We start from the raw sequence: 26,039 nt of genomic DNA, 5'->3' as shown, positions 1-26,039 counted from the left end.
ATATTTAGTATAGTTTTATCTAAAAAGGATTCACTATTTTTATTTTTATGAAATTCACTGAGTAGGATGGTCCTCCGAGGAGCTTCCACTGTTGTATGTGTGTGTCTGTCATAACTCACTCATTGGGTTAAAAGAAGAATGAATGTCAGATAGAATTCTGGATGTGGATGAATTGATAGCATTGCTCTTACTTTCAACTGCTGTGAAACAATTTGCAACTGTGCCACTCAGTGTGACGTTTGAGCCTTGCTGTGTGACGTTTAATTGTGCCTTTTGGACCAATGTCAGTTTTTTCAGTGAGTTTGTGAAATTGTATGACAGAGATGTGTGGCATCTCAAAGCTGTATGAGTTCCTATAATATTGCAAGACCATAAATCACGCATCCTTAACAATTACTGAAGAGATCTGCCATCATAGTTGACTGCTGCTGGTTGTAGAATGTGTGCCATGAAATATTAACCATTTCTGAAATCCTCTGCTATCTGTTTGTATCCAGAACAGACTTGGGTTTAAATGCTATTTGAAATAATTTAAAATACTTTAGCTGTTCCTAACTGAGCTTACCTTCTCTATGGGACCAATAGAGAAGTCCCAAAAGATCCCAAAAATGCAAACCCCACCCACCTGCCATTCCAGGTATGCTAAAGAAAACACTCAAATTTGAAAGATTCTAAATAGTACTTGAACCCAGGTCTGCTCCAGGTGATGTTATCTACAGTAGCACAGCAGACTATTGTGCTGGCTGGCTGGCACAACCAACACAAAAAGTTTTCTGTAATGGAATGAAATGCTTTAAATTCAAAGTCTTTCTTAGGCTCTTGATTTGATTACCACTTATTTAATATTGCACCAAAGAACAAAAAACAATGGGTTTGTTTCACTCTCAAGAATGAAAGATCCAGGATGGTCTTTAATAATATTGAAGTGGCATGGCCACTGAGTTCTTGTTCTAATGGCTCACTTGGAATATGTTCTGGGATTCAGCTGATAACATTGAGGAGTTTACAACATCAGTCACCAACTTCATTAATAAGTTAATCGACAAAGTTGTCCCCACAGTGACCGTACGTACATACTCCAACCAGAAGCCATGTTGCCATAGGCAACATCTGTACTGAGCTAAAGGCTAGAGCAGGGGTCCCCAAACTTTTTCCTGTGAGGGCCACATAACTTTTCCCTTCTCTGATGGGGGGCCGGTGTCAGTTTGTAACAGAAAAAGTGTGACGATCGTAGGGGAGCTTAAAAAATTTATTGTTTTCCAGAAAGCCACACATAACCCTTTCCAGGTTCTTTACAGAAAAAAAGTCAGGAAACAAATAATAACACTATTAATGAAATAAATAATAACTAAATAACCCTCTCTGAGTTCTTCACAGAAAAAACAGGAAATAAATAATAACTAAATAACTCTCTCTGGGTTCTTCATAGAAAAAAAAGCCATGGAACATTAACTTTCTGTCGTGCCATGCACAATCTTAACAGATAAAAGTTCAGCTCAGTTGTCAGAGCAGAATCTCTCTGACACATATGAGCAGTCTCTTAAAGTTCTTGTGTTCCTTCCTTATAATCCTTTTGTAGGTTCCAGTAGGCTTGTAGACACCGCTGTTTGCAGCTCTCTCTCATCAACTTCCCTGTGAAAACCACAAAAGAAGCAGGTTGAGAAACTGAACTAAGTGATACAGCACCTACACAGCACAATACATTTCACTACCAGTATGGTTGTAAAGATGGATTTTATCCCAGTAGATTTTATTATGATTATATTTGTTTATGCTCAGAATGACTCATTCAAGTCAGAAAAGTGAGCTTACCTATGTATGTTCATCAGTGTGAACTGTGGGCCTGCATCTGGCTGGTGAGAAGTTGAATATCAGGTTCCATTCTAGTTACAGCCAGTCTCAAGCACTGATGCAAATGTTCATCTGTCAATCTTGATCTCATCGGGGTTTTCAGCAGTTTCATGCGAGAAAAGGTTTTTCAGATATACGTGCTGCCAAAAACTGTGGACATTTTCATTGCGTGTTTTTTTGATGTTTGGATATGTGTCGTTTGGGAGGGCGGCATAGAAGTCAATGAGACTGTTGGGCTTTTCTTTCAGAACATCACAGTTCTGTAACTCAGCCAATCAAACTGATATGAAGGCTGGGCTTCATCAATGTCGGCAACAAAGGGGTTCTGAAAAAGACGGATTTCTTTTGCATGAACTAGTTCACTGAATGACCAGTCCAGGCACTTTTCCAACTGGGTTCCCTGTCCATAGCAGGAAGTTTGGTTCCAAAACACTAATTTTCAAATGCTTTTATCAAAAATAGCTGCAAGTTAAGGCTGTTAAGTATTTCTGTCCTGTTAAAAATGCGAGGTGCCATTTCCATTCTTGTAGTCCCTTTTAAATTGAGACTTTGTGAGGGCTGCCAGCGTAGACTCCAGTTCAGACAGGAATTCTTGGAACTGCCTGTGTTTAAGTCCCTTTGCTCAAAGTTTGCAGAATCCCACTTCAACAACAGTGCTTGCACAGTGGAATAAAAATGAGCAGTCGCCCACCATGCTAGGAGCCCCGTCAGTCGTGATGTCTTTGACCACAGGTCCGTGCTCTCATCTAGTGCTAATGAAAAAAGTCAAATTCTTTCGTCTTCTGCTGCAGCTGGGCATATACATTACTCCCGATTTCTTCAACGCGTCTGGTGATTGTACTCGCCGACAGACTTACGGCATTAAATTCATCTTTCTTCTCGGGACACACCTCCTCCGCGACAGCATCCATACATTTCTTAACAAACTCTCCGTCAGTGAAAGGCTTACCGCTTCTTGCTATCAGTTTAGCAACCCGAAAGCTGGCCCGAACGGATGCCTGGTTCAGCTGAGCTTGGCGTACAAATGTATTCTGCTGAGATAGTAGTCCACTTTTTAGCTTTGAGAGTTTGTCTGCTCGTATTTGGCCTTGCAAGCTATCGTACTTGTCTTTGTGACGGGATTCATAGTGTCTGCGAAGATTGTATTCTTTGAATACCGCCACCGTCTCTTGACAGATGAGACAAACAGCCTTTTCTTTGCATTGAACAAAAAAAAATTGTTTGTCCACTGCAGGTTAAATACCCTGCATTCTGAATCAATTTTTCTCTTACCTAACCTTTTCGCCATTATTCCGTTCTCTCTTTGACAGGGCCGGGCCTAGGATTTTTTTTCTGGAGGCCAAATAGGAAAAAAATTCGATAGCGTCTCTGGTATTGTTCAGAGGGCCGGGCCAAATGTGCTGACGGGCCGTAGTTTGGTGACCACTGGGCTAGAGCAACCACTTTCAAGGAACCCTACACCCATCTGGACGCTTATAAGAAATCCCACTATGACCTCCGATGAGACATCAAACAGGCAAAGCGTCAATACCGGACTAAGATGGAATCCTACCACACCGGCTCTGACGCTTGATGGATGTGGCATGGCTTGCAAACTATCACGGATTACAAAGGGAAACCCAACTGCAAGCTGCCCAGCCTACCAGATAAGATAAATGCCTTCTATGCTCGCTTTGAGGCAAGCAACACTGAACTATGCATGAGAGCACCAGCTGATCCGGATGACTGTGTGATCTCGCTCTCCATAGCCAATGTGAGTAACACCTTTAAACAGGTTAACATTTGCAAAGCCACGGGGCCAGACAGAATACTAGGACGCGTACTGAGAGCTTGCGCTGACTAGCTGGCAAGTGTCATCACTATCTTTAATACCAACTTGTTTCAAGCAGACCACCATAGTCCCTGTGCCCAAGAAAGCCAAGGTAGCCTGCCTGCCTAAATGACTATCACCCCGTAGCACTTACATCGGTAGCCATGAAGGGCTTTGAAAGGCTGGTCATGGCTCACATCAACACCATCATCCCAGACACCCTGGACCTACTCCAATTTGCCTACCGCCCCAACAGATACACAGATGACACAATCTCTATTGCACTCCACACTGCCCTCACCCACCTGGATAAAAGGAATAGCTACAGTACATAGCTACCTCAATTACCTCGTAACCTTGCACATTGACTCGATACTGGTAGTCCCTGTATATAGCCATGTTATTTGTTACTCACTTTTGTTATTCATTATTTAATGTGTATTTATTTCTTATGTCACTATTTCTATTTTAATTATAATTTGTTTTATATTTATCTTCAATTCTGCATTGTTTGAAAAGGACCTGCAAGGAAGCATTTCACTGTTAGTCTACACCTGTTGTTTACTAAGCATGTGACAAATAAAATGTGATTTGATTTGATTTTACTTGTGACTTGAGTTTGTTTGTCTGCTTGAACTGCGTATGTGATGGCAAATCTGATTATTCAATTTGCATTTAATTGTAAGAATGTTGGCCAAGTCTTAAGCCTATAATGTCTTGTGCTTCATTCACATTTGGATTACATTTTTGGGAGGAAATCTCCCTTATTTTTCAGCTTGAAGTCATGCGAGTTCAACAACAACTCAAATACTCAGGTAGAGTTGTACCTGGTCAGGTAAAGAAAAGCTCTGGCTTAGCATTTGATGTGATCTCGCATAGTAACTAGTGTCAAGCAGTAAACAAGCGAGATTCTCTCCAAACAGGACAACCTTAAAGCCATAGCATATGATGATTAGGCTACCATCTGATTGTTATCATTATGCATAACTAAAAGTGTTATTGCAAGTAGTTGATCCTATCACAACAACGGTTGAGGTATCAAAGCCAAATGTCAGGGTTGTAGTATGTCTTGTAGGTTGCACAATGTCTACTACAGATTAAGATATATTTTTACATCTAAAAACCACAGGCACTGCTCATATTTGCTTGCAGTGCACCTTTTTTACATTTTACATGGTGGACTACCTAGATATTAAGTGGATTGGTTAGGCTATCATTGTTAGTTGCGTTATTTGTAGAACAGAATAATTCCCGCCTACACAATCAAAGTGAAGTAGGATGTCTCTTGCATATGGATCAAAACCCAGATGGCCTGCGTAAATATGTCATTATTGAGTTGGGCTTGTTTGGTACCTTAATTAAATTGGTTCTACACCATTAGAAATAGGACTGAGACGTCAACCGCGCAGGGACTGCCTCAGACATAGATGTTCATGCATACCTCTGCCTGGAAACTTTCTGCGCGACTCGAGGAAGGAGGGCTCGTGCGCTTGTGCAATTGGTTGACAAGAGCGCAGTGCGCTGACTGTCCCCTGAACAACTAGAGGCTGACTGCTTAGTCGTTATGGATTTAAATTACCTGTAAACAGTATCAGCAGGTTTGCCAGGACATCCTTACACTATTTCATCAATTGCAGGTAAAAACAAAGTGGCTGATACATATCTATATTATGTTGTTCAGTGGGCGTGTCTGTGGTTCGGTGGGGATGTTGAAACAATGACTAGCCTTTTCACAGTAAACTATTATTTTGTTTGTTTAAATGAATATTTCAAAATGATACATGCCATCTCAATTCCTCTCGCAGGACAATAAACACCATTTAATATGCATGCTTAATAACGATGTAAAACATTACACGAGATGTGTATCTCTTTCTCGAAGGTTTTGTGATTAAATATACGTTTTAAATTAGGATTCTGATATAAAATGCTGTGAACTAGTTCTTGCCTTTGTTTCTTGCTTCTTTAACTTAAAGTGTAAAGAGAGCATGTTTGCATGCTGCAGTGATGTAGACTGGTTGGACTCGGCAAGGTGAGAGGCAATTCAAACAGAGAGCTGCTGATAAGGTTATAGTGTTGAGTCTGAGCGAGCGTTAACAAAGTTGTGTTGTACTGTACAGACATGAAACTAGGCTAGACAAATTGTTAAAGTGAATTAGACGGTAGTTTATGTTTGCAGGCAGCTCGGTGGCAATTATAATTCTGTATTTCATATTACAGTACATCTACTGTAATATAAATACGATATCGAAGCAAGTACTTATGTAATGACACACAGTACAATACCGTTAAATTGACTATTATACTGTAATTACAAGGTATTGGTGCAAGCAGGTTGGCTGCTAGGTAAAGTGTTTACTCATTACAGTATATTAATGAATAGTTGGTGTTTTATATCACTTGTACGTCTAGAGGCCATAAAAAAGGCTTCCAAACTGGCAGCGATTACAGGGAAATGCAGACAAAAAGGGCATGGCAAGATGCTCAACCAATTAAGGTTTAAGACTTGTAGCCTTGTCCCTATACACGTTAAATTGACGGGGACATAGGAAAATAATTGGTACAGCCTTCTCACTCACAGGTGTAACAAATAAAGCATCTTACGAGGCACACCTAAAAAAAATGGTAATAAGCCAGAAACAACAATAACATGCACACATTAGGGGTCAAAAGGTTTTTGGTGTTCCAAAGATAGGTACTGTATTTTATGGGATGGAATTACAGTCCCATTTGAGAGACAGGATTCTTTCCCTGGCCTCACCATTTCCCCACAATGCACCATAAATGACAGTATTCTGCAGTAAAACAGTATTTTACTGTTATTAATACTCCCAAATTACCGTATAATATACAGTTTTCCGTTACAGTGCAACTGTACAAAATGTGAGTATATTATTTGATAGACAAACATTAAGCTATCCGTTGACAGTTTAAAATAGGGAGCTACAAAGGTCAGTCCTAAGTTACACTGACTGACTCCGAGCGCATTGTTTCTGTCCGAAGCTATGCCTGATAGCAGAGTGACCACAACGTCCAGTTTACCTTTCCTGTTGTCGGATATGATTTAGTGATGATAGCCGAGCTTGAGGAGGGGAACCCATTCTGATTCTAGGGTGTCATATATACTAATCCAGGACCGAGAGAAGATTTTTCCCTGTGGTGGAATCCTCGCCTGTCTTTGTCAGTCAGGTCTGTGTGCACTTTGCAAGGCTGTCAGAAGGTCATTTTGTCAATGCTGCATGCGTTGTGTGTTCGGTCTATCGAGTTGTTAATGTAGGCCGAGGCTATCCACCATGTAAGTGTGAGACTTGTGTAACTTGTAACTGATAAATGTATTGGGTTTATCTCGTGACATGTGAACTGTTGTTTGATAGCATTTTGGTTTGCAATTTGGTTTGGTTTGCACTAATTATTATTGTTAATGCATGCGTTTCCAAACATGTTTGGCCCACGACCCCATTTTGATATCTGAAAATTCTTGCGATGCCCACCATGTGAAAATAATGATGTAATTAACTTTTTTATTTGGGGCTATATGGCAGTCAATTGAAAAACATTCTAACAGTATTTATGATTGTCTTCTCAACTCCCCATCACATACTTTTAATGTGGGGTTATGAACGTCAATTGCAAATTAGTTTGACATAATGTGTCTTATCTCACCACCACTAATGAGATGGGTGTGCTTGATGCATGTCGAGAGTCTGAGGTTCTCTAACGGGCGTGGTCGACTGTGCGCACTTTATCTCTGCTGTCACATCCAACCTGTATCGATATTTGGTTTTAATACAGAAGAGAGCACTGATGGTTCTTTAAAGACAACTGGAAACTCGGAAAAATACGAGGTCAAATCATGACGTCCGTGATGTTCAGTTCGGAAAGTCGGAAGCTCTAGAAAGAGGCCCAATTTCCTGATTTTGGAATTCCGAGTTGGTTGACCGTAAAAATAAAAATAAAAAAGAGTTCCCAGTTGTCTTGAACGCACTGAAGTCGGAGATTTCCGAGTTCCCAGTTGTTTTGAACGCGGCATTAATGCTCAGAGGGTGACGGAGGGTATTATTATTCAAGTTGAGTCAGTCACATGACGGCTCGCTCAGCTGTTCGATTTCACTTACAGGCATTTCGATTGAACCAGGGGCACAGTCAAACGGACTGGGACGTCGTTCCCAATGTGCTCTTCCAAGTCTTGAAGGTTATCAGTCATCACTCGTATGGGACACTTACAGATGCTGTTTTCTGTTACAAACATATATTTTTTCATCACACAGAAAGTCAACCAAGTCTATTTTTTACATCCATTGTGAATGACAGCAGTTCCTCTCTCAATGTGAAAAATCTTTCCAACACTCCTCGATAATCACCAATCCTCCGTGTGAAATAGAACACTGTCATGCTCTAATCCCGTGTCTCCACATAGTTTTCCGAACAGGCGGGCGCGCAGTGGATGTGGTTTTATGTAGTTTACAATCAAAGTTACCTGCTGCAGCATATCTCTGACTTCTTTGTTCAGCTCTTTTGAGGACTATGCTCTCGGTGTAACATACAATGCGTCTATATGAGAGAGGGAGACATTCATAACTAGAGTGCATATGCCCGCGCTCCGTCCCGCCATAGATGGAGCCCCATCTGTGCAAAAACCCACCATTCAATCCCATGGAAACTGTTTTTGGCCAATATGGCCACGCAGCACACTGAACAGCCCCATGTGCAGTTGCATGCTCGGGAATCGTGAGACAGAAAAATATGTCCTCGTGAATAGCATCCCCCGACATGTATAGAGAACAAAATTCAATGCATGGGCATCTCTGTCCTCACATTAATGTCAATTTGGAGAGCATACACTGGGGAGTTTTTGAATCGTTCAGCAGTTAAGAGTTTCGTTTTGATTGCTAGCAATAGCATAAATTATTCGTTTAACAGTGTTATCTGACAAAGCTATTGATCTGTGTTTCTGTGCCTCTGCCTCCCCACACATTATTTTCACCAGATCAATTGCGTCCGGTAATATCAAAGTCTCTGCAATAGTCTGTGTGGTTTCAAGGCGTAGCGGACCGAACCATTCACGGTGGGGAGGATTCAAGTGTAATGGTCAAGTGCAGACTTTTTCCATGATTTAAGGGGCTCTGGTTGAATTGTATATTTTAGATTGAAATCATTTGAATTTAGAATTTTAAGGTTAACCACATTACAATGATTTTGATACAACGACTATATTATAATATATATATATATATATTTTTGTATAACCACTAGGCTACCCTGCCGCCCCAATGTAACCACTAGGCTACCCTGCCGCCCCAATGTCATTTGATCTGGTTTCCTAGAAGGACTCACTGCTACACCACTCTTCCACTCTCTGCCCTGGGGGCCATCATGTGGTTGATGCTTTTTGGGATGTATAAAGTCAACACAGTGTCAACACATTGGGGTCACATTCACTTGCAAGGTTGTCCTATGACCTATATGCAGTCCCATCGAGTCAATGAATCAAATTTATAATACCCTTTTTCCATCAGCAGTTGTCACAAAGTACTTTTACAAGTAACCTAGACCCCAAATATTGTGCTTCCTAGAAGGAAGAAACCTAGAGAGGAAAAAGCATTTTTTTTAACCTTGTTTTATTTATTTCCATCCTTTTTTCTCTCCCTCTGAGTAAGTTAGTGTCAAACTTTTTCAAAACAGGTAAAAGAAGAAAACTGGTGTGGTTTTAGGACTGTGTGAGTTTTAGAACTTTACTTTAGAGTTGAGTAGATTCAGAGTTCAGGAAGCACAGAATGGATGAGAATGAGACCAGGCACAACAACAAAATAAATAGTAAGAATTAATGATGACACTGAATTTACTCATTTTAATACTAAAAGTATTTGTCAATGTAGTCTATTGTCTATGTAAAATCATATTGAATATTTTATAGATAACCTATAACATAATTACATTGTCAAAACAACACCAAAATTGACTATATTTAGGCATGTGTGTGTGTATTTTTGTGGACCCATTATATTTATCATTTTTTTCTCCTTTATACTGATTTATAAATTCAATATTACATGTATTTTATTTTCATTAGGTGATTGAACATTTATCGTGAATTTACGCTACTTTGGTTTCTCTTATATGCAACCGTTTAGTGGTGTCCTTTATATATATATATTGACCTATAGACAGTTTTGTAGTATCCTGTGTTGATATACTGACCTATAGACAGTTTAGTGGTACCTGTGTATATGTTGACCTATAGACAGTTTTGTAGTATCCTCTGTAGATATATCAAATCTAATTGTATTAGTCACATGCGCCGAATACAACAGGTGTAGACCTTACAGTGAAATGTTTACTTACGAGCCCCTAACCAACAATGCAGTTTTAAAAAGTACATATACATGGGGGTACCGGTACAGAGTCAATGGCAGGAGCACCAGTTAGATGAGGGAGGGGGGGGGGGGGCAATACAAATAGTCTGGGTAGCCATTTGATTAGGTGTTCAGGAGTCTTAAGGCTTGGGGGTAGAAGCTGTCTCTTGGACCTAGACATGGCGCTCTGGTACCGCTTGCCATGCGAGAGCAGAGAGAACAGTCTATGACTAGGGTGGCTGGAGTCTTTGACAATATTTAGGGCCTTCTTCTGACACCGCCTGGTATAGAGGTCCTGGATGGCAAGAAGCTTGGCCCCTGTGATGTACTGGGCCGTTCGCACTATCCTCTGTGCCTTGGACTCGGAGGCCAAGCAGTTGCCATACCAGGCAGTGATGCAACCAGTCAGGATTCTCTCGATATCAGGAATCAAGGTAAGACCCAGATGCAGACTGTCGAAGTAACAGTGTTTATTGTAGCACAGGGGCAGGCAAAGACAGGCCCCTGAGGGGCCCCTGTGTTCAGGATCAGCTTGGCAGATGTGTTGTTACCTACCCTTACCACTTGGGGGTGGCCCGTCAGGAAGTCTGGGATCCAGTTGCAGAGGGAGGTGTTTAGTCCCAGGGTCTTTAGCATATTGATGAGCTTTGAGGGAACTATGGTTTTGAACGCTGTGCTGTAGTCAATGAATTGCATTCTCACATAGGTGTTCCTTTTTACCAGGTGGGAAAGGGCAGTGTGGAGTGGGAAAGGGTAGTGTGGAGTGCAATAGAGATTGCATCATCTGTGGATCTGTTGGGGCGGTATGTAAATTGGAGTGGGTCCAGGTTTTCTGGGATAATGGTGTTGATGTGAGCCATGACCAGCCTTTCAAAGAACTTCATGGCTACGGACGTGAGTGCTACGGGTCGGTAGTAATTTAGGCAGGTTACCTTAGTGTTCTTGGGCACAGACACTATGGTGGTCTGCTTGAACCATGTTGGTATTACAGACTCGGACAGGGAGAGGTTGAAAATGTCAGTAAAGACACTTGCCAGTTGGTCAGCGCAAGCTCGCAATACACGTCCTGGTAATCCGTCTGACCCTGTGGCCTTGTGAATGTTGACCTGCTTAAAGGTCTTACTCACATCGGCTGTGGAGAGCATGTTCACACAATCTTCCGGAACAGCTGGTGCTCTCATGCATGTTTCAGTGTTATTTGCCTCGAAGCGAGCATAGAAGTAGTTTATCTCGTCTGGTAGGCTCGTGTCACTGGGCAGCTCTCGGCTTTGCTTCCCTTTGTAGTCTGTAATGGTTTAGAAACCCTGCCACATCCGACGAACATCAGAGATGGTGTAGTACGATTCAATCTTAGTCGATTCGATCTTAGTCGATCTTAGATCTTAGTCCTGTACGCTTTGCCTGTTTGATGGTTCATCGGAGGGCATAGCGGGATTTTTTTACAAGCTTCTGGGTTAGAGTTCCGCTCCTTGAAAGCGGCAGCTCTAGCCTTTAGCTCAGTGCGGACGTTGCCTGTAATCCATGGCTTTTGGTTGGGCTATGTATGTACGGTCACTGTGGGGACGACGTCATCGATGCACTTATTGATGAAGCCAATGACCGATGTGGTGTACTCCAATGCCATCGGAGGAATCCAGGAAAATATTCAGTCTGTGCTAGCAAAACAGTCCTGTAGCTTAGCATCTGTTTCATCTGACCGCTTTTTATTGATCTCGTCACTGGTGCTTCCTGCTTTAATTTTTTCTTGTAAGCAGGAATCAGGAGGATAGAATTATGGTCAGACTTGCCAAATGGAGGATGAGGGAGAGCTTTGTATACTTCTCTGTGTGTGGAGTAAAGGTGGTCCAGAGTTTTTTTCCTCTGGTTGCACATTTAACATGCTTATAGAAATTTGGTTAAGCGGATTTATAGTTTCCCTGCATTAAAGGTTCCGGCTACTAGGAGTGCCGCCTCTGGTTGAGTGTTTTCTTGTTTGCTTATGGCGAAATACAGTTCAATGCTGTCTTAGTGCCAGCCTTTGACTGTGGTGGTACGTAAACAGCTACGAAAAATACAGATGAAAACTCTCTAGGTAGATAGTGTGGTCTACAGCTTATCATGAGATACTCTACCTCAGGCGAGCAATAGCTCAAGACTTCCTTAGATATCGTGCACCAGCTGTTATTTACAAAAATACATAGTCTGCCGCCCCTTGTCTTACCAGACGCCGCTGTTCTATCCTGCCGATGCAGCGTATAACCAGCCAGCTGTCTGTTGATAGTGTCGTAGTTCAGCCACGACTCCGTGAAGCATAAGATATTACAGTTTTGAATATCCCGTTGGTAGTTTAATCTTCCGCGTAGGTCATCTATTTTATTGTCCAAAGATTGCACATTTTCTTGCAGAATGGAAGGAAGTGGGGGTTTATTCGATTGCCTACAAATTCTCAGATGGAGGCCCCTTTTTTCTCTGCCTCATCTTCACGCAAATCATGTAGATCTGGGCCTGCTCCCGAGAAAGCATCGGGCTCGTCAGACTCGTTAGATGAAAAAAAGGATTCTGCCAGTCTGTGGTGAGTAATCGCAGTCCTGAAGTCCAGAAGTTATTTTCAGTCAGTTATTTTCAGGTTGGGGTCAGGTAAAATGTCTGCCTTCTTCTCCAGCGCCATTTTAGTTTATATTGATATATTGACCTATAGACAGTTTTGTAGTATCCTGTGTAGATATATTGACCTATAGACAGTTGTAGTATACTGTGTAGATATATTGACGGGCAACTTGATATTAATTGAAGTGTGGTGTGTCCAAATTGTGTCCAAATTCCACAGACACCATTCTAATATTAGAACAAGAGGAAGTCCATTTTTTTCTTTTTTCTTCTCCACTTCACTTATCTTCTTTTTTTTTTACAAATGATTCCCACGGAGACTCCTAATACTTGGGTCTGCTTATTTAAACTGACAAACACACAACTGGATGGAAGCCCGATGTTTTAAAGCTAACAGGGAATTCAAGTTGCACAGAAGTGAGCCCAGAGTCAGAGATAGTCAGGGACTAGATGGAGACCAGCTGGACAGTAGCTTATGTTAGTGAAGATGCACGCACATTTTTCCTTTGAGTGGAGGACAAGCACCATCCGGGTTAGGTTCAACAGAGTCCAAGGAGCAATTCACATGCAGTATGTCTAAAAAATAAACAACGCTCAGTTGCAAACTCTCAAATGTCATCTCCCTCAGACCCAGGCATGCATGGGCAGCTAACAGGAAGATCAAGAGTGATGATTTCACATATATAAATATTGCTTTTAGAAGCTTTAGTTGGATGACCATGGAAAACAAACGCAACACTTTTAAACATTCTGTTATTAGATGTGGATTACACAAGTGTAAAGGGGGATCAAAGACCTTTCTTGAAGATGAAGATGGTTTTCCAAAATTTGTTCATTTATATTACTTTGCCAGTATATCATTATTTGATATTCATGCACATTAATGTACTAAATTATTTATGTGATATGTTGAATAAAGGTATTCTCTGACTCCCTCACACAGTAATAAATTAGGTGACCCTTAATAAAATCATCAAGATGTAAATTTCTGTGATTGTAAATTGTAAATATTAATTATTTAATATTTTCATATACAGTGGCTTGCGAAGTATTAACCCCCTTGGCATTTTTCATATTTTGTAGCCTTACAACCTGGAATTAAAATAGATAATTTAGAGGGTTTGTATAGGTTGATTAACACAACATGTCTACCACTTTGAAGATGCAAAATATGTTTTATTGTGAAACAAACAAGAAATCAGACAAAAAACAGAACTTGAGCGTGCATAACTTTTCACCCCCACCAAAGTTGATACTTTGTAGAGCCACCTTTTACAGCAATTACAGCTGCAAGTCTCTTGGGGTATGTCTCTATAAGCTTGGCACATCTAGGCACTGGGATTTTTGCCCATTCTTCAAGGCAAAACTGAAACAACTCCTTGAAGTTGGATGGGTTCCGCTGGTGTACAGCAATCTTTAAGTCATACCACAGATTCTCAATTGGATTGTGGTCTGGGATTTGACTAGGCCACTCCAAGACATTTAAATGTCTCCCCTTAAACCACTCGAGTGTTTCTTTAGCAGTATGCTTAGTGTCATTGTCCTGCTGGAAGGTGAACCTCCGTCCCAGTCTCAAATCTCTGGAATACTGAAACAGGTTTCCCTCAAGAAATTCCCTGTATTTAGCACCATCCATCATTCCTTCAATTCTGAACAGTTTCAAAGTCCCTGCCGATGAAAAACATCCCCAGAGCATGATTCTGCCACCACCATGCTTCACTGTGTTCTCGGGGTGATGAGAGGTGTTGAGTTTGCACCAGACATAGCATTTTCCTTGATGGCCAAAAAGCTACATTTTAGTCTTATCTGACCAGAGTACCTTCTTCCATGTATTTGGGGCGTCCCCCACATGCCTTTTGGTGAACACAAAATGTGTTTGCTTATTTTTTTCTTTAAGCAATGGCTTTTTTCTGTCCACTCTTCCGTAAAAGCCCAGCTCTGTGTAGTGTATGGATTAAAGTGGTCCTATGGACAGATACTCCAATCTCCGCTGTGGAGCTTTGCAGCTACTTCAGGGTTATCTTTTGTCTCTTTGTTGCCTCTCTGATTAATGCCCTCCTTGCCTGGTCTGTGAGTTTTGGTGGGCGGCCCTCTCTTGGCAGGTTTATTGTTGTACCATATTCTTTCCATTTATTTAATAATGGATTTAATGATGCTCTGTGGGACGTACACAGTTTCTGATATTTTTTTTATAACCCAAACCTGATCTATACTTCTCCACAACTTTGTCCCTGACCTGTTTGTAGAGCTCCTTGGTCTTCATGGTGTCCCTTGCTTGGTGGTGCCTGTTGCTTATTGTTGTTGCAGACTCTGGGGCCTATCAGAACAGGTGTATATATACTGAGACCATGTAACAGATCATGTGACAGTTAGATTACACACAAGTGGACTTTATTTAACTCATTATGTCACTTCTGAAGGTAATTGGTTGCACCAGATCTTATTTAGGGGCCTCATAGCAAAAGGGGTGAATACATATACATGCAACACTTTTCCGTTTTTTTTTTGTTGAATTTTTTGAAACAAGTTATTTTTTCATTTCACTTCACCAATTTGGAATATTTTGTGTATGTCCGTTACATGAAATCCAAATAAAAATCAATTTAAATGACAGGTTGTAATTCAACAAAAAAGGAAAAACGTCAAGGGGGATGAATACTTTTGCAAGGCACTGTATTTTATGAGAAAATATACAAACGGCAGGGTAGCCTAGTGGTTAGAGCATTGGACTAGTAACCAGAAGGTTGCAAGTTCAAACCCCAGAGCTGACAAGGTACAAATCTGTTCTTCTGCCCCTGAACAGGCAGTTAACCCACTGTTCCTAGGCTGTCATTGAAAATAAGAATTTGTTCTTAACTGACTTGCCTAGTTAAATAAAGGTCAAATAAAAAAAACATTTTTGAGAAAATATTTAGAAAATGACACTTTCATTAAGTAAATGTATTTGTTAGTTCTCTTATTTTTGTTAAGAGATGAAAATGTAATAAATTGAAGGTTATTGGTTGATGTGAAAATCAAAATGCATCCATTTTTAAGGTTGTGTGTGGGGGTGGGGTCGCCAAAATTTCTGGAGAATACAATTAGGTCCCCAGAAGTTCTGGTGAAATAAACGGGGTCCCCGCTGAAATAGTTTGAATACCATTGGTTTACCACAGTCAAGGCAAGTTTAAGATATACGATATATAAAAGATATGCACCGGAAACATTTAATGGACACATAATCTATATTATATGTGCCTATATATTTGAACTCATATAGGCCTATTTCATAGCCTACGGAATAGCTTTGTCATCATCTACGGTACTTTTTAACCAACCCAGAATGGATGTGTTGAGACTTGAGAGGTGTACCTTACTGTTTGTCTCCCCAGGTAGAGCCCACCTGACCCACGACCCAGATCCATCAGAAGACCCTCTCACAGAGCCTGGTCAGCAGTCTGGAGAAGCCATGGAGAGGAATGAGAGGTCCACCCCCGTCCCTGGCAAAGAGAAAGAGGTGGATATCATCAATATCAAGGGCATCGAGGATATAGGCTATGTTCAGCCGGATTCCATAGTAAGTCGGTCACCTTTAGTCTGGGTTAGGGAAGGGTTTCGCCAGTGGGGTTGTACTTGGCTCATCATGCTCTAGCGTCTCCTTGTGGCGGCCTGGGTGCCTGCAGGCTGACTTGAGTCGTCAGTTGAACGGTGTTAGTAGAAATTCCCGGAAAATTATGTAGATATATAAGCAACATCTCAAGACAAAATAAAGAAAAAATCAGTCAGAAAGTTAAATATTGGACGGAAATGGTTCTTCCAAATGGACAATGACCCCAAGCATACTTTCAAAGTTGTGGCAAAATGGCTTAAGGACAGCAAAGTCAAGGTATTGGAGTGGCCATCACAAAGCCCTGACCTCAATCCTATAGAAAATGTGTGGGTAGAACTGAAAAAGTGTGTGCAAGCAAGGAAGCCTACAAACCTGACTCAGTTACACCAGCTCTGTCAGGAGGAATTGGCCAAAATTCACCCAACTTATTGTGGAAGCTTGTGGAAGGCTACCCGAAACGTTTGAACCAGGTTCTTTATTTTAAGAATGTGAAATGTCAGAATAATAGTAGAAATAATTATTTATTTCAGCTTTTATTTATTTCATCACATTCCCAGTGGGTCAGAAGTTTACATACACTCAATTAGTATTTGGTAGCATTGCCTTTAAATTGTTTAACCTGGGTCAAACGTTTCGGGTAGACTTCCACAGGCTTCCACAATAAGTTGGGTGAATTCCTCCTGACAGAGCTGGTGTAACTGAGTCAGGTTTGTACCTATACCAGGCAGTGATGCAACCGGTTAGGATGCTGCAGCTGTAGAATTTTGCAGCTGTAGAAGGATGTTGTAGAACCTTTTGAGGATCTCAGGACCCATGCCAAATCTTTTTAGTTTCCTGAGGGGGAATAGGCTTTGTCATGCCCTCTTCACGACTGTTTTGGTGTGTTTGGACCATTCTAGTTTGTTGTTGATGTGGACACCAAGGAATTTGAAGCTCTCAACCTGCTCCACTACAGCCCTGTCGATGAGAATGGGGACGTGCTCGGTGCTCCTTTTCCTGTAGTCCACAATCATCTCCTTAGTCTTGGTTACTTTGAGGGATAGGTTGTTATTCTGGCACCACCCGGCCAGGTATCGGACGTCTTCCCTATAGGCTGTCTCGTCGTTGTCGGTGATCAGGCACTGTTGTGTCATCTGCAAACTTAATGATGGTGTTGGACTCGTGCCTGGCCATGCAGTCGTGGGTAAACAGGGAGAACAGGTGGGGACTGAGCACGCACCCCTGGGGAGCTTCAGCGTGGCAGATGTGTTGCTACCTACCCTCACCACCTGCGGGCGACCCGTCAGGAAGTCCAGGATCCAATTGCAGAGAGAGGTGTTTAGTCCCAGGTTCCTTAGCTTAGTGATGAGCTTTGAGGGTACTATGGTGTTGAACGCTGAGCTGTAGTCAATGAATAGCATTTTCACATAGGTGTTCCTTTTGTCCAGGTGGGAAAGGGCAGTGTGGAGTGCAATAGAGATTGCATCATCTGTGGATCTGTTTGGGGCGGTAATGAAATTGGAGTGGGTCTAGGGTTTCTGGGATAATGGTGTTGATGTGAGCCATTACCAGCCTTTCAAAGCACTTCATGGCTACAGACGTGAGTGCTACGGATCTTTAGTCATTTAGGCAGTTTGCCTTTGTGTTCTTGGGCACAGGGACTATGGTGGTCTGCTTGAAGCATGTTGGTATTACAGACTCAATCAGGGACATGTTGAAAATTAACAGTGAAGACACCTGCCAGTTGGTCAGCACATGCCCGGAGCACACGTCCTGGTAATCCGTCTTGCCCCGCAGCCTTGTGTATGCTGACCTGTTTAAACGTCTTACTCAGTCGTCCAGAACAGCTGATGCTCTCATGCATGCCTCAGTGTTGCTTGCCTCGAAGCAAGCATAGAAGTGATTTAGCTCCTCTGGTAGGCTTGTGTCACTGGGCAGCTCGCGGCTGCGCTTCCCTTTGTAGTCTGTAATAGTTTGCAAGCAATGCCTCATCCGACGAGCATCGGAGCTGATGTAGTATGATTCAATCTTAGTCCTGTATTGCCGCTTTGCCTGTTTGATGGTTCGTCGCAGGTCATAGAGGGATTTCTTATAATCTTCCAGGTTAGAGTCCGGAACCCTGAAAGCGGCAGCTCTACCCTTTAGCTCAGTGCGAATGTTGCCTGTAATCCATGGCTTCTGGTTGGGGTATGTGCGGTCACTGTGGGAACGATGTCCTCAATGCACTTATTGATAAAGCCAGTGACTGATGTGGTGTATTCCTCAATGCCATCGGAAGAATCACGGAACATGTTCCAGTCTGTGATAGCAAAACTGTCCTGTAGTTTAGCATCTGCTTCATCTGACCATTTTTTTATAGACCAAGTCACTGGTGCTTCCTGCTTTAATTTTTGCTTGTAAGCAGGAATCAGGAGGATAGAGTTGTGGTCGTATTTACCAAATGGAGGGCGAGGGAGAGCTTTGTATGCGTCTCTGTGTTTGGAGTACAGTTGATCTAGAATTTGTTTCCCTCTGGTTGCACATTTAACATGTTGATAGAACTGGTTTAAGTTTCCCTGCATTAAAGTCTCCGGCCACTAGGAGCGCCGCCTCTGGGTGAGTGGTTTCCTGTTTGCTTATGTCCTTATACAGCTGACTGAATGCGGTCTTAGTGCCCGCATCTGATTGTGGTGGTAAATAAACAGCCACAAAAAGTATAGCTGAGAACTCTCTGGGCAAGTAGTGTGGCCTGCAATTTATCACAATATACTCTACTTCAAGCGAGGAAAATCTAGAGACTTACTTAGATTTCGTGCACCAGCTGTTGTTTACAAATACGCACATACCGCCCTCCCTCGTCTTACCGGAGTGTGCTGTTCTATCCTGCCGGTGCAGCGTGTATCCCGCTAGCTGAATATCCATGTTGTCATTCAGCCACGATTCCGTGAAACATAGGATATTACAGTTTTGGTAGGATATTTGTGATCGTACCCCTTCTAATTTATTGTCTAATGATTGCACGTTGGCGAGTAATATTGACGGTAATGGCAGCTTTCTACTCACCTTCTGCGGATCTGGACGAGGCATGCGGCTCTTCTTCCTCTGCGTCGCTTCCTTATGTGAATAATTGAACCAAAAATGTGGACAGATATAAAAATGTGGACAGATATTCACCGGTCTAATGTCCATTGCTCGTGTTTCTTGGTCCAAGCAAGTCTCTTCTTAGTGTCCTTTGGTAGTGGTTTCTTTGCAGAAATTCCACCATGAAGGCCTGATTTACTTAGTCTCTTCTGAACAGTTGATGTTGAGGGTTACTCTTTGAAGCATTTATTTGGGCTGCAATATCTGAGGCTGGTAGCTCTGATGAACTTATCCGCTGCAGCAGAGGCAACTCTGGGTCTTCCTTTCCTGTGGCGGTCCTCATGAGAGCCAGTTTCATCATAGCGCTTGATGGTTTTTGCAACTGCACTTGAATAAACTTCAAGTTCTTGAAATGTTCTGCATTGACTGACCTTCATGTCTTAAAGTAATGATGGACTTATTTGCTTATTTTAGCTGTTCTTGGTCTTTTCCCAAATAGGACTATCTTCTGCATACACCCCCCACCCCCACCTTGTCACAACACAACTGATTGGCTCAAACGCATTAAGAAGCAAAGAAATTACACAAACTAACTGTGGACAAGGCACACCTGTTAATTTAAGTGCATTCCAGGTGACTGGTTGAGAGAATGCCAAGAGTGTGCAAAGTTGTCATCAAGGCAAAAGGTGGCAATTTTGAAGAATCTGAAATATAAAATATATTTTTGATTTGTTTAACACTTTTTTGCTTACTACATGATTCCATATGTGTTATTTCATAGTTTTGATGTCTTCACTATTATTCTACAATGTATAACTTAGTACAAATAAAGAAAAACCCTTGAATGAGTAGTTGTGTCCAAACTTTTGACTGGTATTGTAAATGTCTAGTGACATATGATATGGCATGTGGTGGCATATGCCTGTTCGCACATATTAAGGACAGGCAAGAAAAATAGCTGAAGGCCTATATGTTGTTCTGAAGGATTATATGCATCACTACATACAGTATGTCTTCCAATCACAAACTTTTGACTGGTACTCTATTTCTCTACTCTGTCTGCATACGTAACACGCCGCACCGTGACAAGTGTATAACTCTTGACTGACTGATAACATGGAACAATGTCTACTAGGTTGTTGGATATTTTGTGTTGATGTGGAAATGCTGGCTAAGTTAATTAGTTGTTTGGCCTACAGGTGGTTTGCTAGACATTTTACGGTCATTATTGAGAAAATGTATTGGCAGGATTGGGGAGTAACTGATTACGTGCTACATGTAATCGGATTACAAAAAAACGGTCATCAGTTAATATATCAATTATATTATGTCCTATGATAGCTGTATACAGTAATGTCCTAGGCTATCTGTAAGGACTTTCCTAGCTGTATACAGCACTTGGGTCATTGCCAGCAGCATAACACCCTGCCTCCCACTGCTGGCTCGCTTCCGACGCAAAGTAGGGTTGGTCCTGGCCAGTCCATGGATGGGGACCAGATGCTATGGTGTTGGAGGGCCAGTAGGAGGCACCCTTTCCTCTGGTCTAAAAAATATCCCAATGCCCCAGGGCAGTGATTGGGGACATTGCCCTGTGTAGGGTGCTGTCTTTTGGATGAGACATTAAACGGGTGTCCTGACTCTCTGTGGTCACTAAAGATCCCATGGCACTTTTCGTAAGAGTAGGAGTGTTAACCCTGATGTCCTGGCTAAATTCCCAATCTGGCCTTCATACCATCATGGCCACCTAATCATCCCCAGTTTACAATTGGCTCATTCATCCCCCCTCCTCTCTGCTGTAACTAACTATTAGTGTCCTAGGCTAGCTGTATACAGTAACACTAAGCATTGGGGTGATCTGACCACATCCTTATGTTCCCTAGACCTGTGAGAAGTGAACTTTGCCTCAGCTTCCTGTGTGGAGCAGACTGAGACATGTTTTCCTCTGGGACCACTCGCTGGTTTACAAGGCTGCTCTTGTTATGTTTATTAGTTAGTTGTGTATTTGTTTTACTTTTTTAGTAGCTAAAAATAAACTGTCCCTGGAGACTATTTTTCAGTTATGCAATGTCACAACATTTTAAGATTCTGTCCAATATTTTTTTTTGTGGCTATTAACTAGTAGTTCACAAATATAGTTTTACTTTTGTTGGCTATCTAATATTGCTAACCTTAATTTGTTTTTGTAATAACAGGGCTCATCTGTAAAATATTATCGGTCTCAGCATGACTCCCTGTCAAAATAAAGGTTAAATTAGAAACAAACTGTCACGTTCTGACTGTTATTTCCTGTGTTTTGTATTTAGTTAGTATGTCAGGGCGTGAGTTGGGTGGGCAGTCTATGTTTGTTTTTCTAGGTTTTGGGTATTTCTTTGTTTTCGGCCTAGTATGGTTCTCAATCAGAGGCAGGTGTCATTAGTTGTCTCTGATTGAGAATCATACTTAGGTAGCCTGGGTTTCACTGTGTGTTTGTGGGTGATTGTTCCTGTCTCTGTGTTTGCACCAGATAGGACTGTTTTGAGTTTTCACATTTCTTGTTTTCTGTAGTCAGTTGTTCATGTGTACCTTAACGTATTAAAAAGAACCATGGACACTTACCACGATGCATATTGGTCCTCAGATCCGTTTCGCCTCTCCTCTTCAGAGGAAGAGGAGGAAATTCATTACACAAACAAAAACATGTTTTGTGTGAGAAGTGGGCATTGGTCTGAAACTGAAAAAGTAAGGACATTCACAAGCACCATTACATTTAAGTCATTTAGCAGACGCTCTTATCCAGAGCGACTTACAAATTGGTGCATTCACCGTATGACATCCAGTGGAACAGTAGTGCATCTAAATCTTTTAAGGGGGGGGGGGTGAGAGGGATTACTTTATCCTATCCTAGGTATTCCTTAAAGAGGTGGTCACCACATTGACTACTTTACCCATGCTCTACCAAAGATTTCCACCACACAGCTTTGACCTGTTACAGTAGCTGTCTTCATCTATTGTACTTCAAACATTGTGTAGGCAAGTTGCTTAGGATTCAAACCTTCTCAAAAAGCCTAATTCATATTCTTCAGAGCAGTGTCGGTCGGTGCAATTTAAGATGAGGGAGGATTTTTAAAAATTATGAGCATGGCCTATTTTTTTCTATTACAGCATATTGGATGACTGTGTCACGCGGAATGACGCTGGAGAGACTAAGCAGGTACGGGGAGTAAAACATTTCATTAGAACGGACAGAGACAAGACAGGAACAGCGTCAGAAACAAATTCAAAAGACAAAAATAATACAATTCAGCAGCGGGGAAAAGAGCTGGGGAACTGACAAATATAGGGGAGGAAATAACAGGTGATAAGTGAGTTCAGGTGAGTCCAATAACGCTGAAACGAGTGACGAGGGAGGGCAGGTGTTAGTGATGATTGCATGAGCTTGTGATGCAGGGTAATCTGGCACCCTCAAGCGCCAGGGGAAGGGAAGAGTGGGAGCAGACGTGAAAGTACCCTTCCCTCTTAGGACGCCACCCGAAACCGGGGCGAACCGGCCGAGACATGAGCGCTGGGCAAGCTGGTTGGGGCGTGAAAACCCCAACCGGTGATTTAGTGACAAAACGGATGGCACTGTGGTAGACTGCATCCAGTTTGCTGAGTAGAGTATTGGAAGCTATTTTGTAGATGACATGCCCGAAGTCGAGGATCGGTAGGACAGTCAGTTTTACTAGGGTAAGTTTGGCAGGTTGAGTGAAGGAGGCTTTGTTGTGAAATAGAAAGCCGATTCTAGATTTGATTTTGGAGATGTTTAATAGGAGTCTGGAAGGAGAGTTTACAGTCTAACCAGACACCTAGGTATTTATAGTTGTCCATATATTCTAGGTTGGACCTGTCCAGGGTGTTGATGCTAGTCGGGTGGGCGGGCGCGGGCAGCGAACTGTTGAAAAGCATGCATTTGGTTTTACTAGCGTTTAAGAGCAGTTGGAAGCCACAGAAAGAGTGTTGTATGGCATTGAAGCTCGTTTGGAGGTTAGTTAGCACAGTGTCTAAGGAAGGGCCAGAAGTATACAGAATGGTGTCGTCTGCGTAGAGGTGGATCAGGGAATCGCCCGCAGCAAGAGCAACATCATTGATATATACAGAGAAAAGAGTCGGCCCGAGAACTGAACCCTGTGGTACCCCCATAGAGACTGCAAGAGGTCCGGACAACATGCTCCCCGATTTGACACACTGAACTCTATCTGCAAAGTAGTTGGTGAACCAGGCGAGGAGTCATTAGAAAAACCAAGGCAATTGAGTCTGCCGATAAGAATACGGTGATTGACAGAGTCGAAAGCCTTGGCCAGGTCGATGAAGACGGCTGCACAGTACTGTCTTTTTTCGATGGTGGTTATGATATCATTTAGTACCTTGAGCTTGGCTGAGGTGCCCCGTGACCGTCTCGGAAGCTGGATTGCACAGTGGTGAAAGTACGATGTGATTCTAAATGGTCAGTGATCTGTTTATTAACTTGGCTTTCGAAGACTTTAGATAGACAGGGCAGGATGGATATAGGTCTGCAACAGTTTGGGTCTAGGGTGTCACCCCCTTTGAAGAGGGGGATGACTGCGGCAGCTTTCCAATCTTTAATGATCTCGGACGACACGAAAGAGAGGTTGAACAGGCTGGTAATAGGGGTTGCAACAATGGCGGCGGATAGTTTTAGAAAGAGAGGGTCCAGATTGTCTAGCCCAGCTGATTTGTACGGGTCCAGGTTGGCAGCTATTTCAGAACATCTGCTATCTGGATTTGGATTAAGGAGAAGGTGGAGAGGTTTGGGCGAGTAGCTGCGGGGGGGGGGTGGGGCTGTTGGCCGGGGCTGGAGTAGCCAGGATGCTTATTGATATTTTCGATTATCATGGATTTATCGGTGGTGACCGTGTTACGTAGCCTTAGTGCAGTGGGCAGCTGGGAGGAGGTGCTCTTATTCTCCATGGACTTTACAGTGTCCCAAAACCTTTTGGAGTTAGAGCTACAGGATGCAAACTTCTGCTTGAAAAAGCTAGCCTTTTCTTTTCCTGACTGACTGCGTGTATTGGTTCCTGACTTCCCTGAACAGTTGCATATCGCAGGGACTATTCGATGCTATTGCAGACCACCACAGGATGTTTTTGTGCTGGTCAAGGGCAGTCAGGTCTGGATTGAACCAAGGGCTATATCTGTTCTTAGTTCTGCATTTTTTAAACGGGGCATGCTTATCTAAGATGGTGAGGAAATTACTTTTAAAGAATGACCAGGCATCCTCGACTGATGGGATGATGTCAGTATCCTTCCAGGATACCCAGGCCAGGTCGATTAGAAAGGCCTGCTTGCAGAAGTGTTTTAGGGAGCTTTGACAGTGATGAGGGGTGGTCGTTTGACCGCGGACCCATAGCGGATACAGGCAATGATCGCTGATGAGATCCTGATTGAAAACAGCGGAGGTGTATTTGGAGGGCAAGTTGGTCAGGATAATGTCTATGAGGGTGCCCATGTTTACGGATTTAGGGTTGTACCTGTTGGGTTCCTTGATGATTTGTGTGAGATTGAGGGCATCTAGCTTAGAATGTAGAACTGCCGGGTGTTAAGCATATCCCAGTTTAGGTCACCTAACAGAACGAACTCTGAAGATAGATGGGGGGCGAACAATTCACAAATGGTGTCCAGGGCACAGCTGGGAGCGGAGGAGGGTCGATAGCAGGCGGCAACAGTGAGAGACTTATTTCTGGAGAGATTCATTTTTAAAATTAGAAGTTCAAACTTTTTGGGTATAGACCTTTGCAGGCTATCGCTGCAGTAGATCGCAACTCCTCCCCCTTTGGCAGTTCTATCTTGACGGAAAATGTTGTTGTTGGGTATGGAAATCTCAGAATTTTTGGTGGCCAGGATTCTTGGTGGCTAGGATTTTTCCTAAGCCAGGATTCAGACACGGCAAGGACATTAGCGTTGGCCGAGTGTGCTAAAGCAGTGAGTAAAACAAACTTAGGGAAACTTAGGGAGGAGGCTTCTGATGTTGATATGCATGAAACCAAGGCTTTTTCGGTCACAGAAGTCAACAAATGAGGGTGCCTGGGGACACGGAGGGCCTGGGTTTACCTCCACATCACCCGAGGAACAGAGGAGGAGTTGGATGAGGGTACGGCTAAAGGCTATCAAAACTGGTCACCTAGAGCGTTGGGGACAAATAATAAAAGGTGCAGATTTCTGGATCCAGGCCCGATGGCGAAAGAGGTATTGTAGTTGTAGTAATTTAATTTGCTAGCCGGGAGATATGCCTGGCTCACGGCTAACTGGTGCTAGCTTGGTAGCAGGGGCGTTAGCCACTATAGCCACTCGGTAGCAGCGGTGATCCAGTGCCAAGGTCCAGAGCTTACGGCAAGGATCCGGTGGAGTAGTGGGTTCTAGCCGTGTGTGGGTGGAGTCTGGGTGAACAACTGAGTAGGCCAGGAGGTGGGCCTCTGGGATAGCTTCGGTACTGGGTAACTCGGTGGGTCTTAGTTAGCTGTGAAGATCAGAAGTAATGGTCCTGGGTGTACGGCAGGAATCCGGCGTTGAAGTAAAGAGACAGTCCGATACTGGTAGGCTGGCGAGTATTATCCAGGCTAAATAAAAAGGGCTGGTATCTGTGCAGAAGGTAAAGGCCACTAGCAGTGGCTAACAATGACTAAATAGCTTGTTGCTAATTAACTGGTTAGCTTCTAGGTGGTTCTTGCTATGAGGTCTAAAAATGTAAAATAATAGCGGTTCCGTAGCACATTGGGTGAGGCAGGTTACTGGAAGGTATAATTGAATTAAAATTGAAATATATATATAAAAAAAT

At 42.6% G+C, this 26,039-nt stretch overlaps 1 protein-coding gene across 1 annotated transcript in view; it reads left to right on the top strand.

Moving 5' to 3' along the window:
- The first annotated feature begins 4,999 nt into the window (after positions 1-4,999).
- The window catches only part of LOC115133944 (anoctamin-1-like), a 106,511-nt gene continuing 85,471 nt past the window's right edge, over positions 5,000-26,039 (top strand). Inside the window, exons 1-2 of the mRNA XM_065022348.1 lie at positions 5,000-5,298; positions 15,972-16,156. Of these exons, the coding sequence (XP_064878420.1) occupies positions 16,049-16,156 (108 nt within the window). The 5' untranslated portion in view covers positions 5,000-5,298; positions 15,972-16,048. The remainder of the gene's footprint in view (positions 5,299-15,971; positions 16,157-26,039) is intronic.

This window comes from Oncorhynchus nerka, linkage group LG9a, assembly GCF_034236695.1.
Source record: "Oncorhynchus nerka isolate Pitt River linkage group LG9a, Oner_Uvic_2.0, whole genome shotgun sequence".
In the NCBI taxonomy this organism is placed as follows: domain Eukaryota; kingdom Metazoa; phylum Chordata; class Actinopteri; order Salmoniformes; family Salmonidae; genus Oncorhynchus; species Oncorhynchus nerka.
This window is presented reverse-complemented; position numbering and strand designations above follow the sequence as displayed.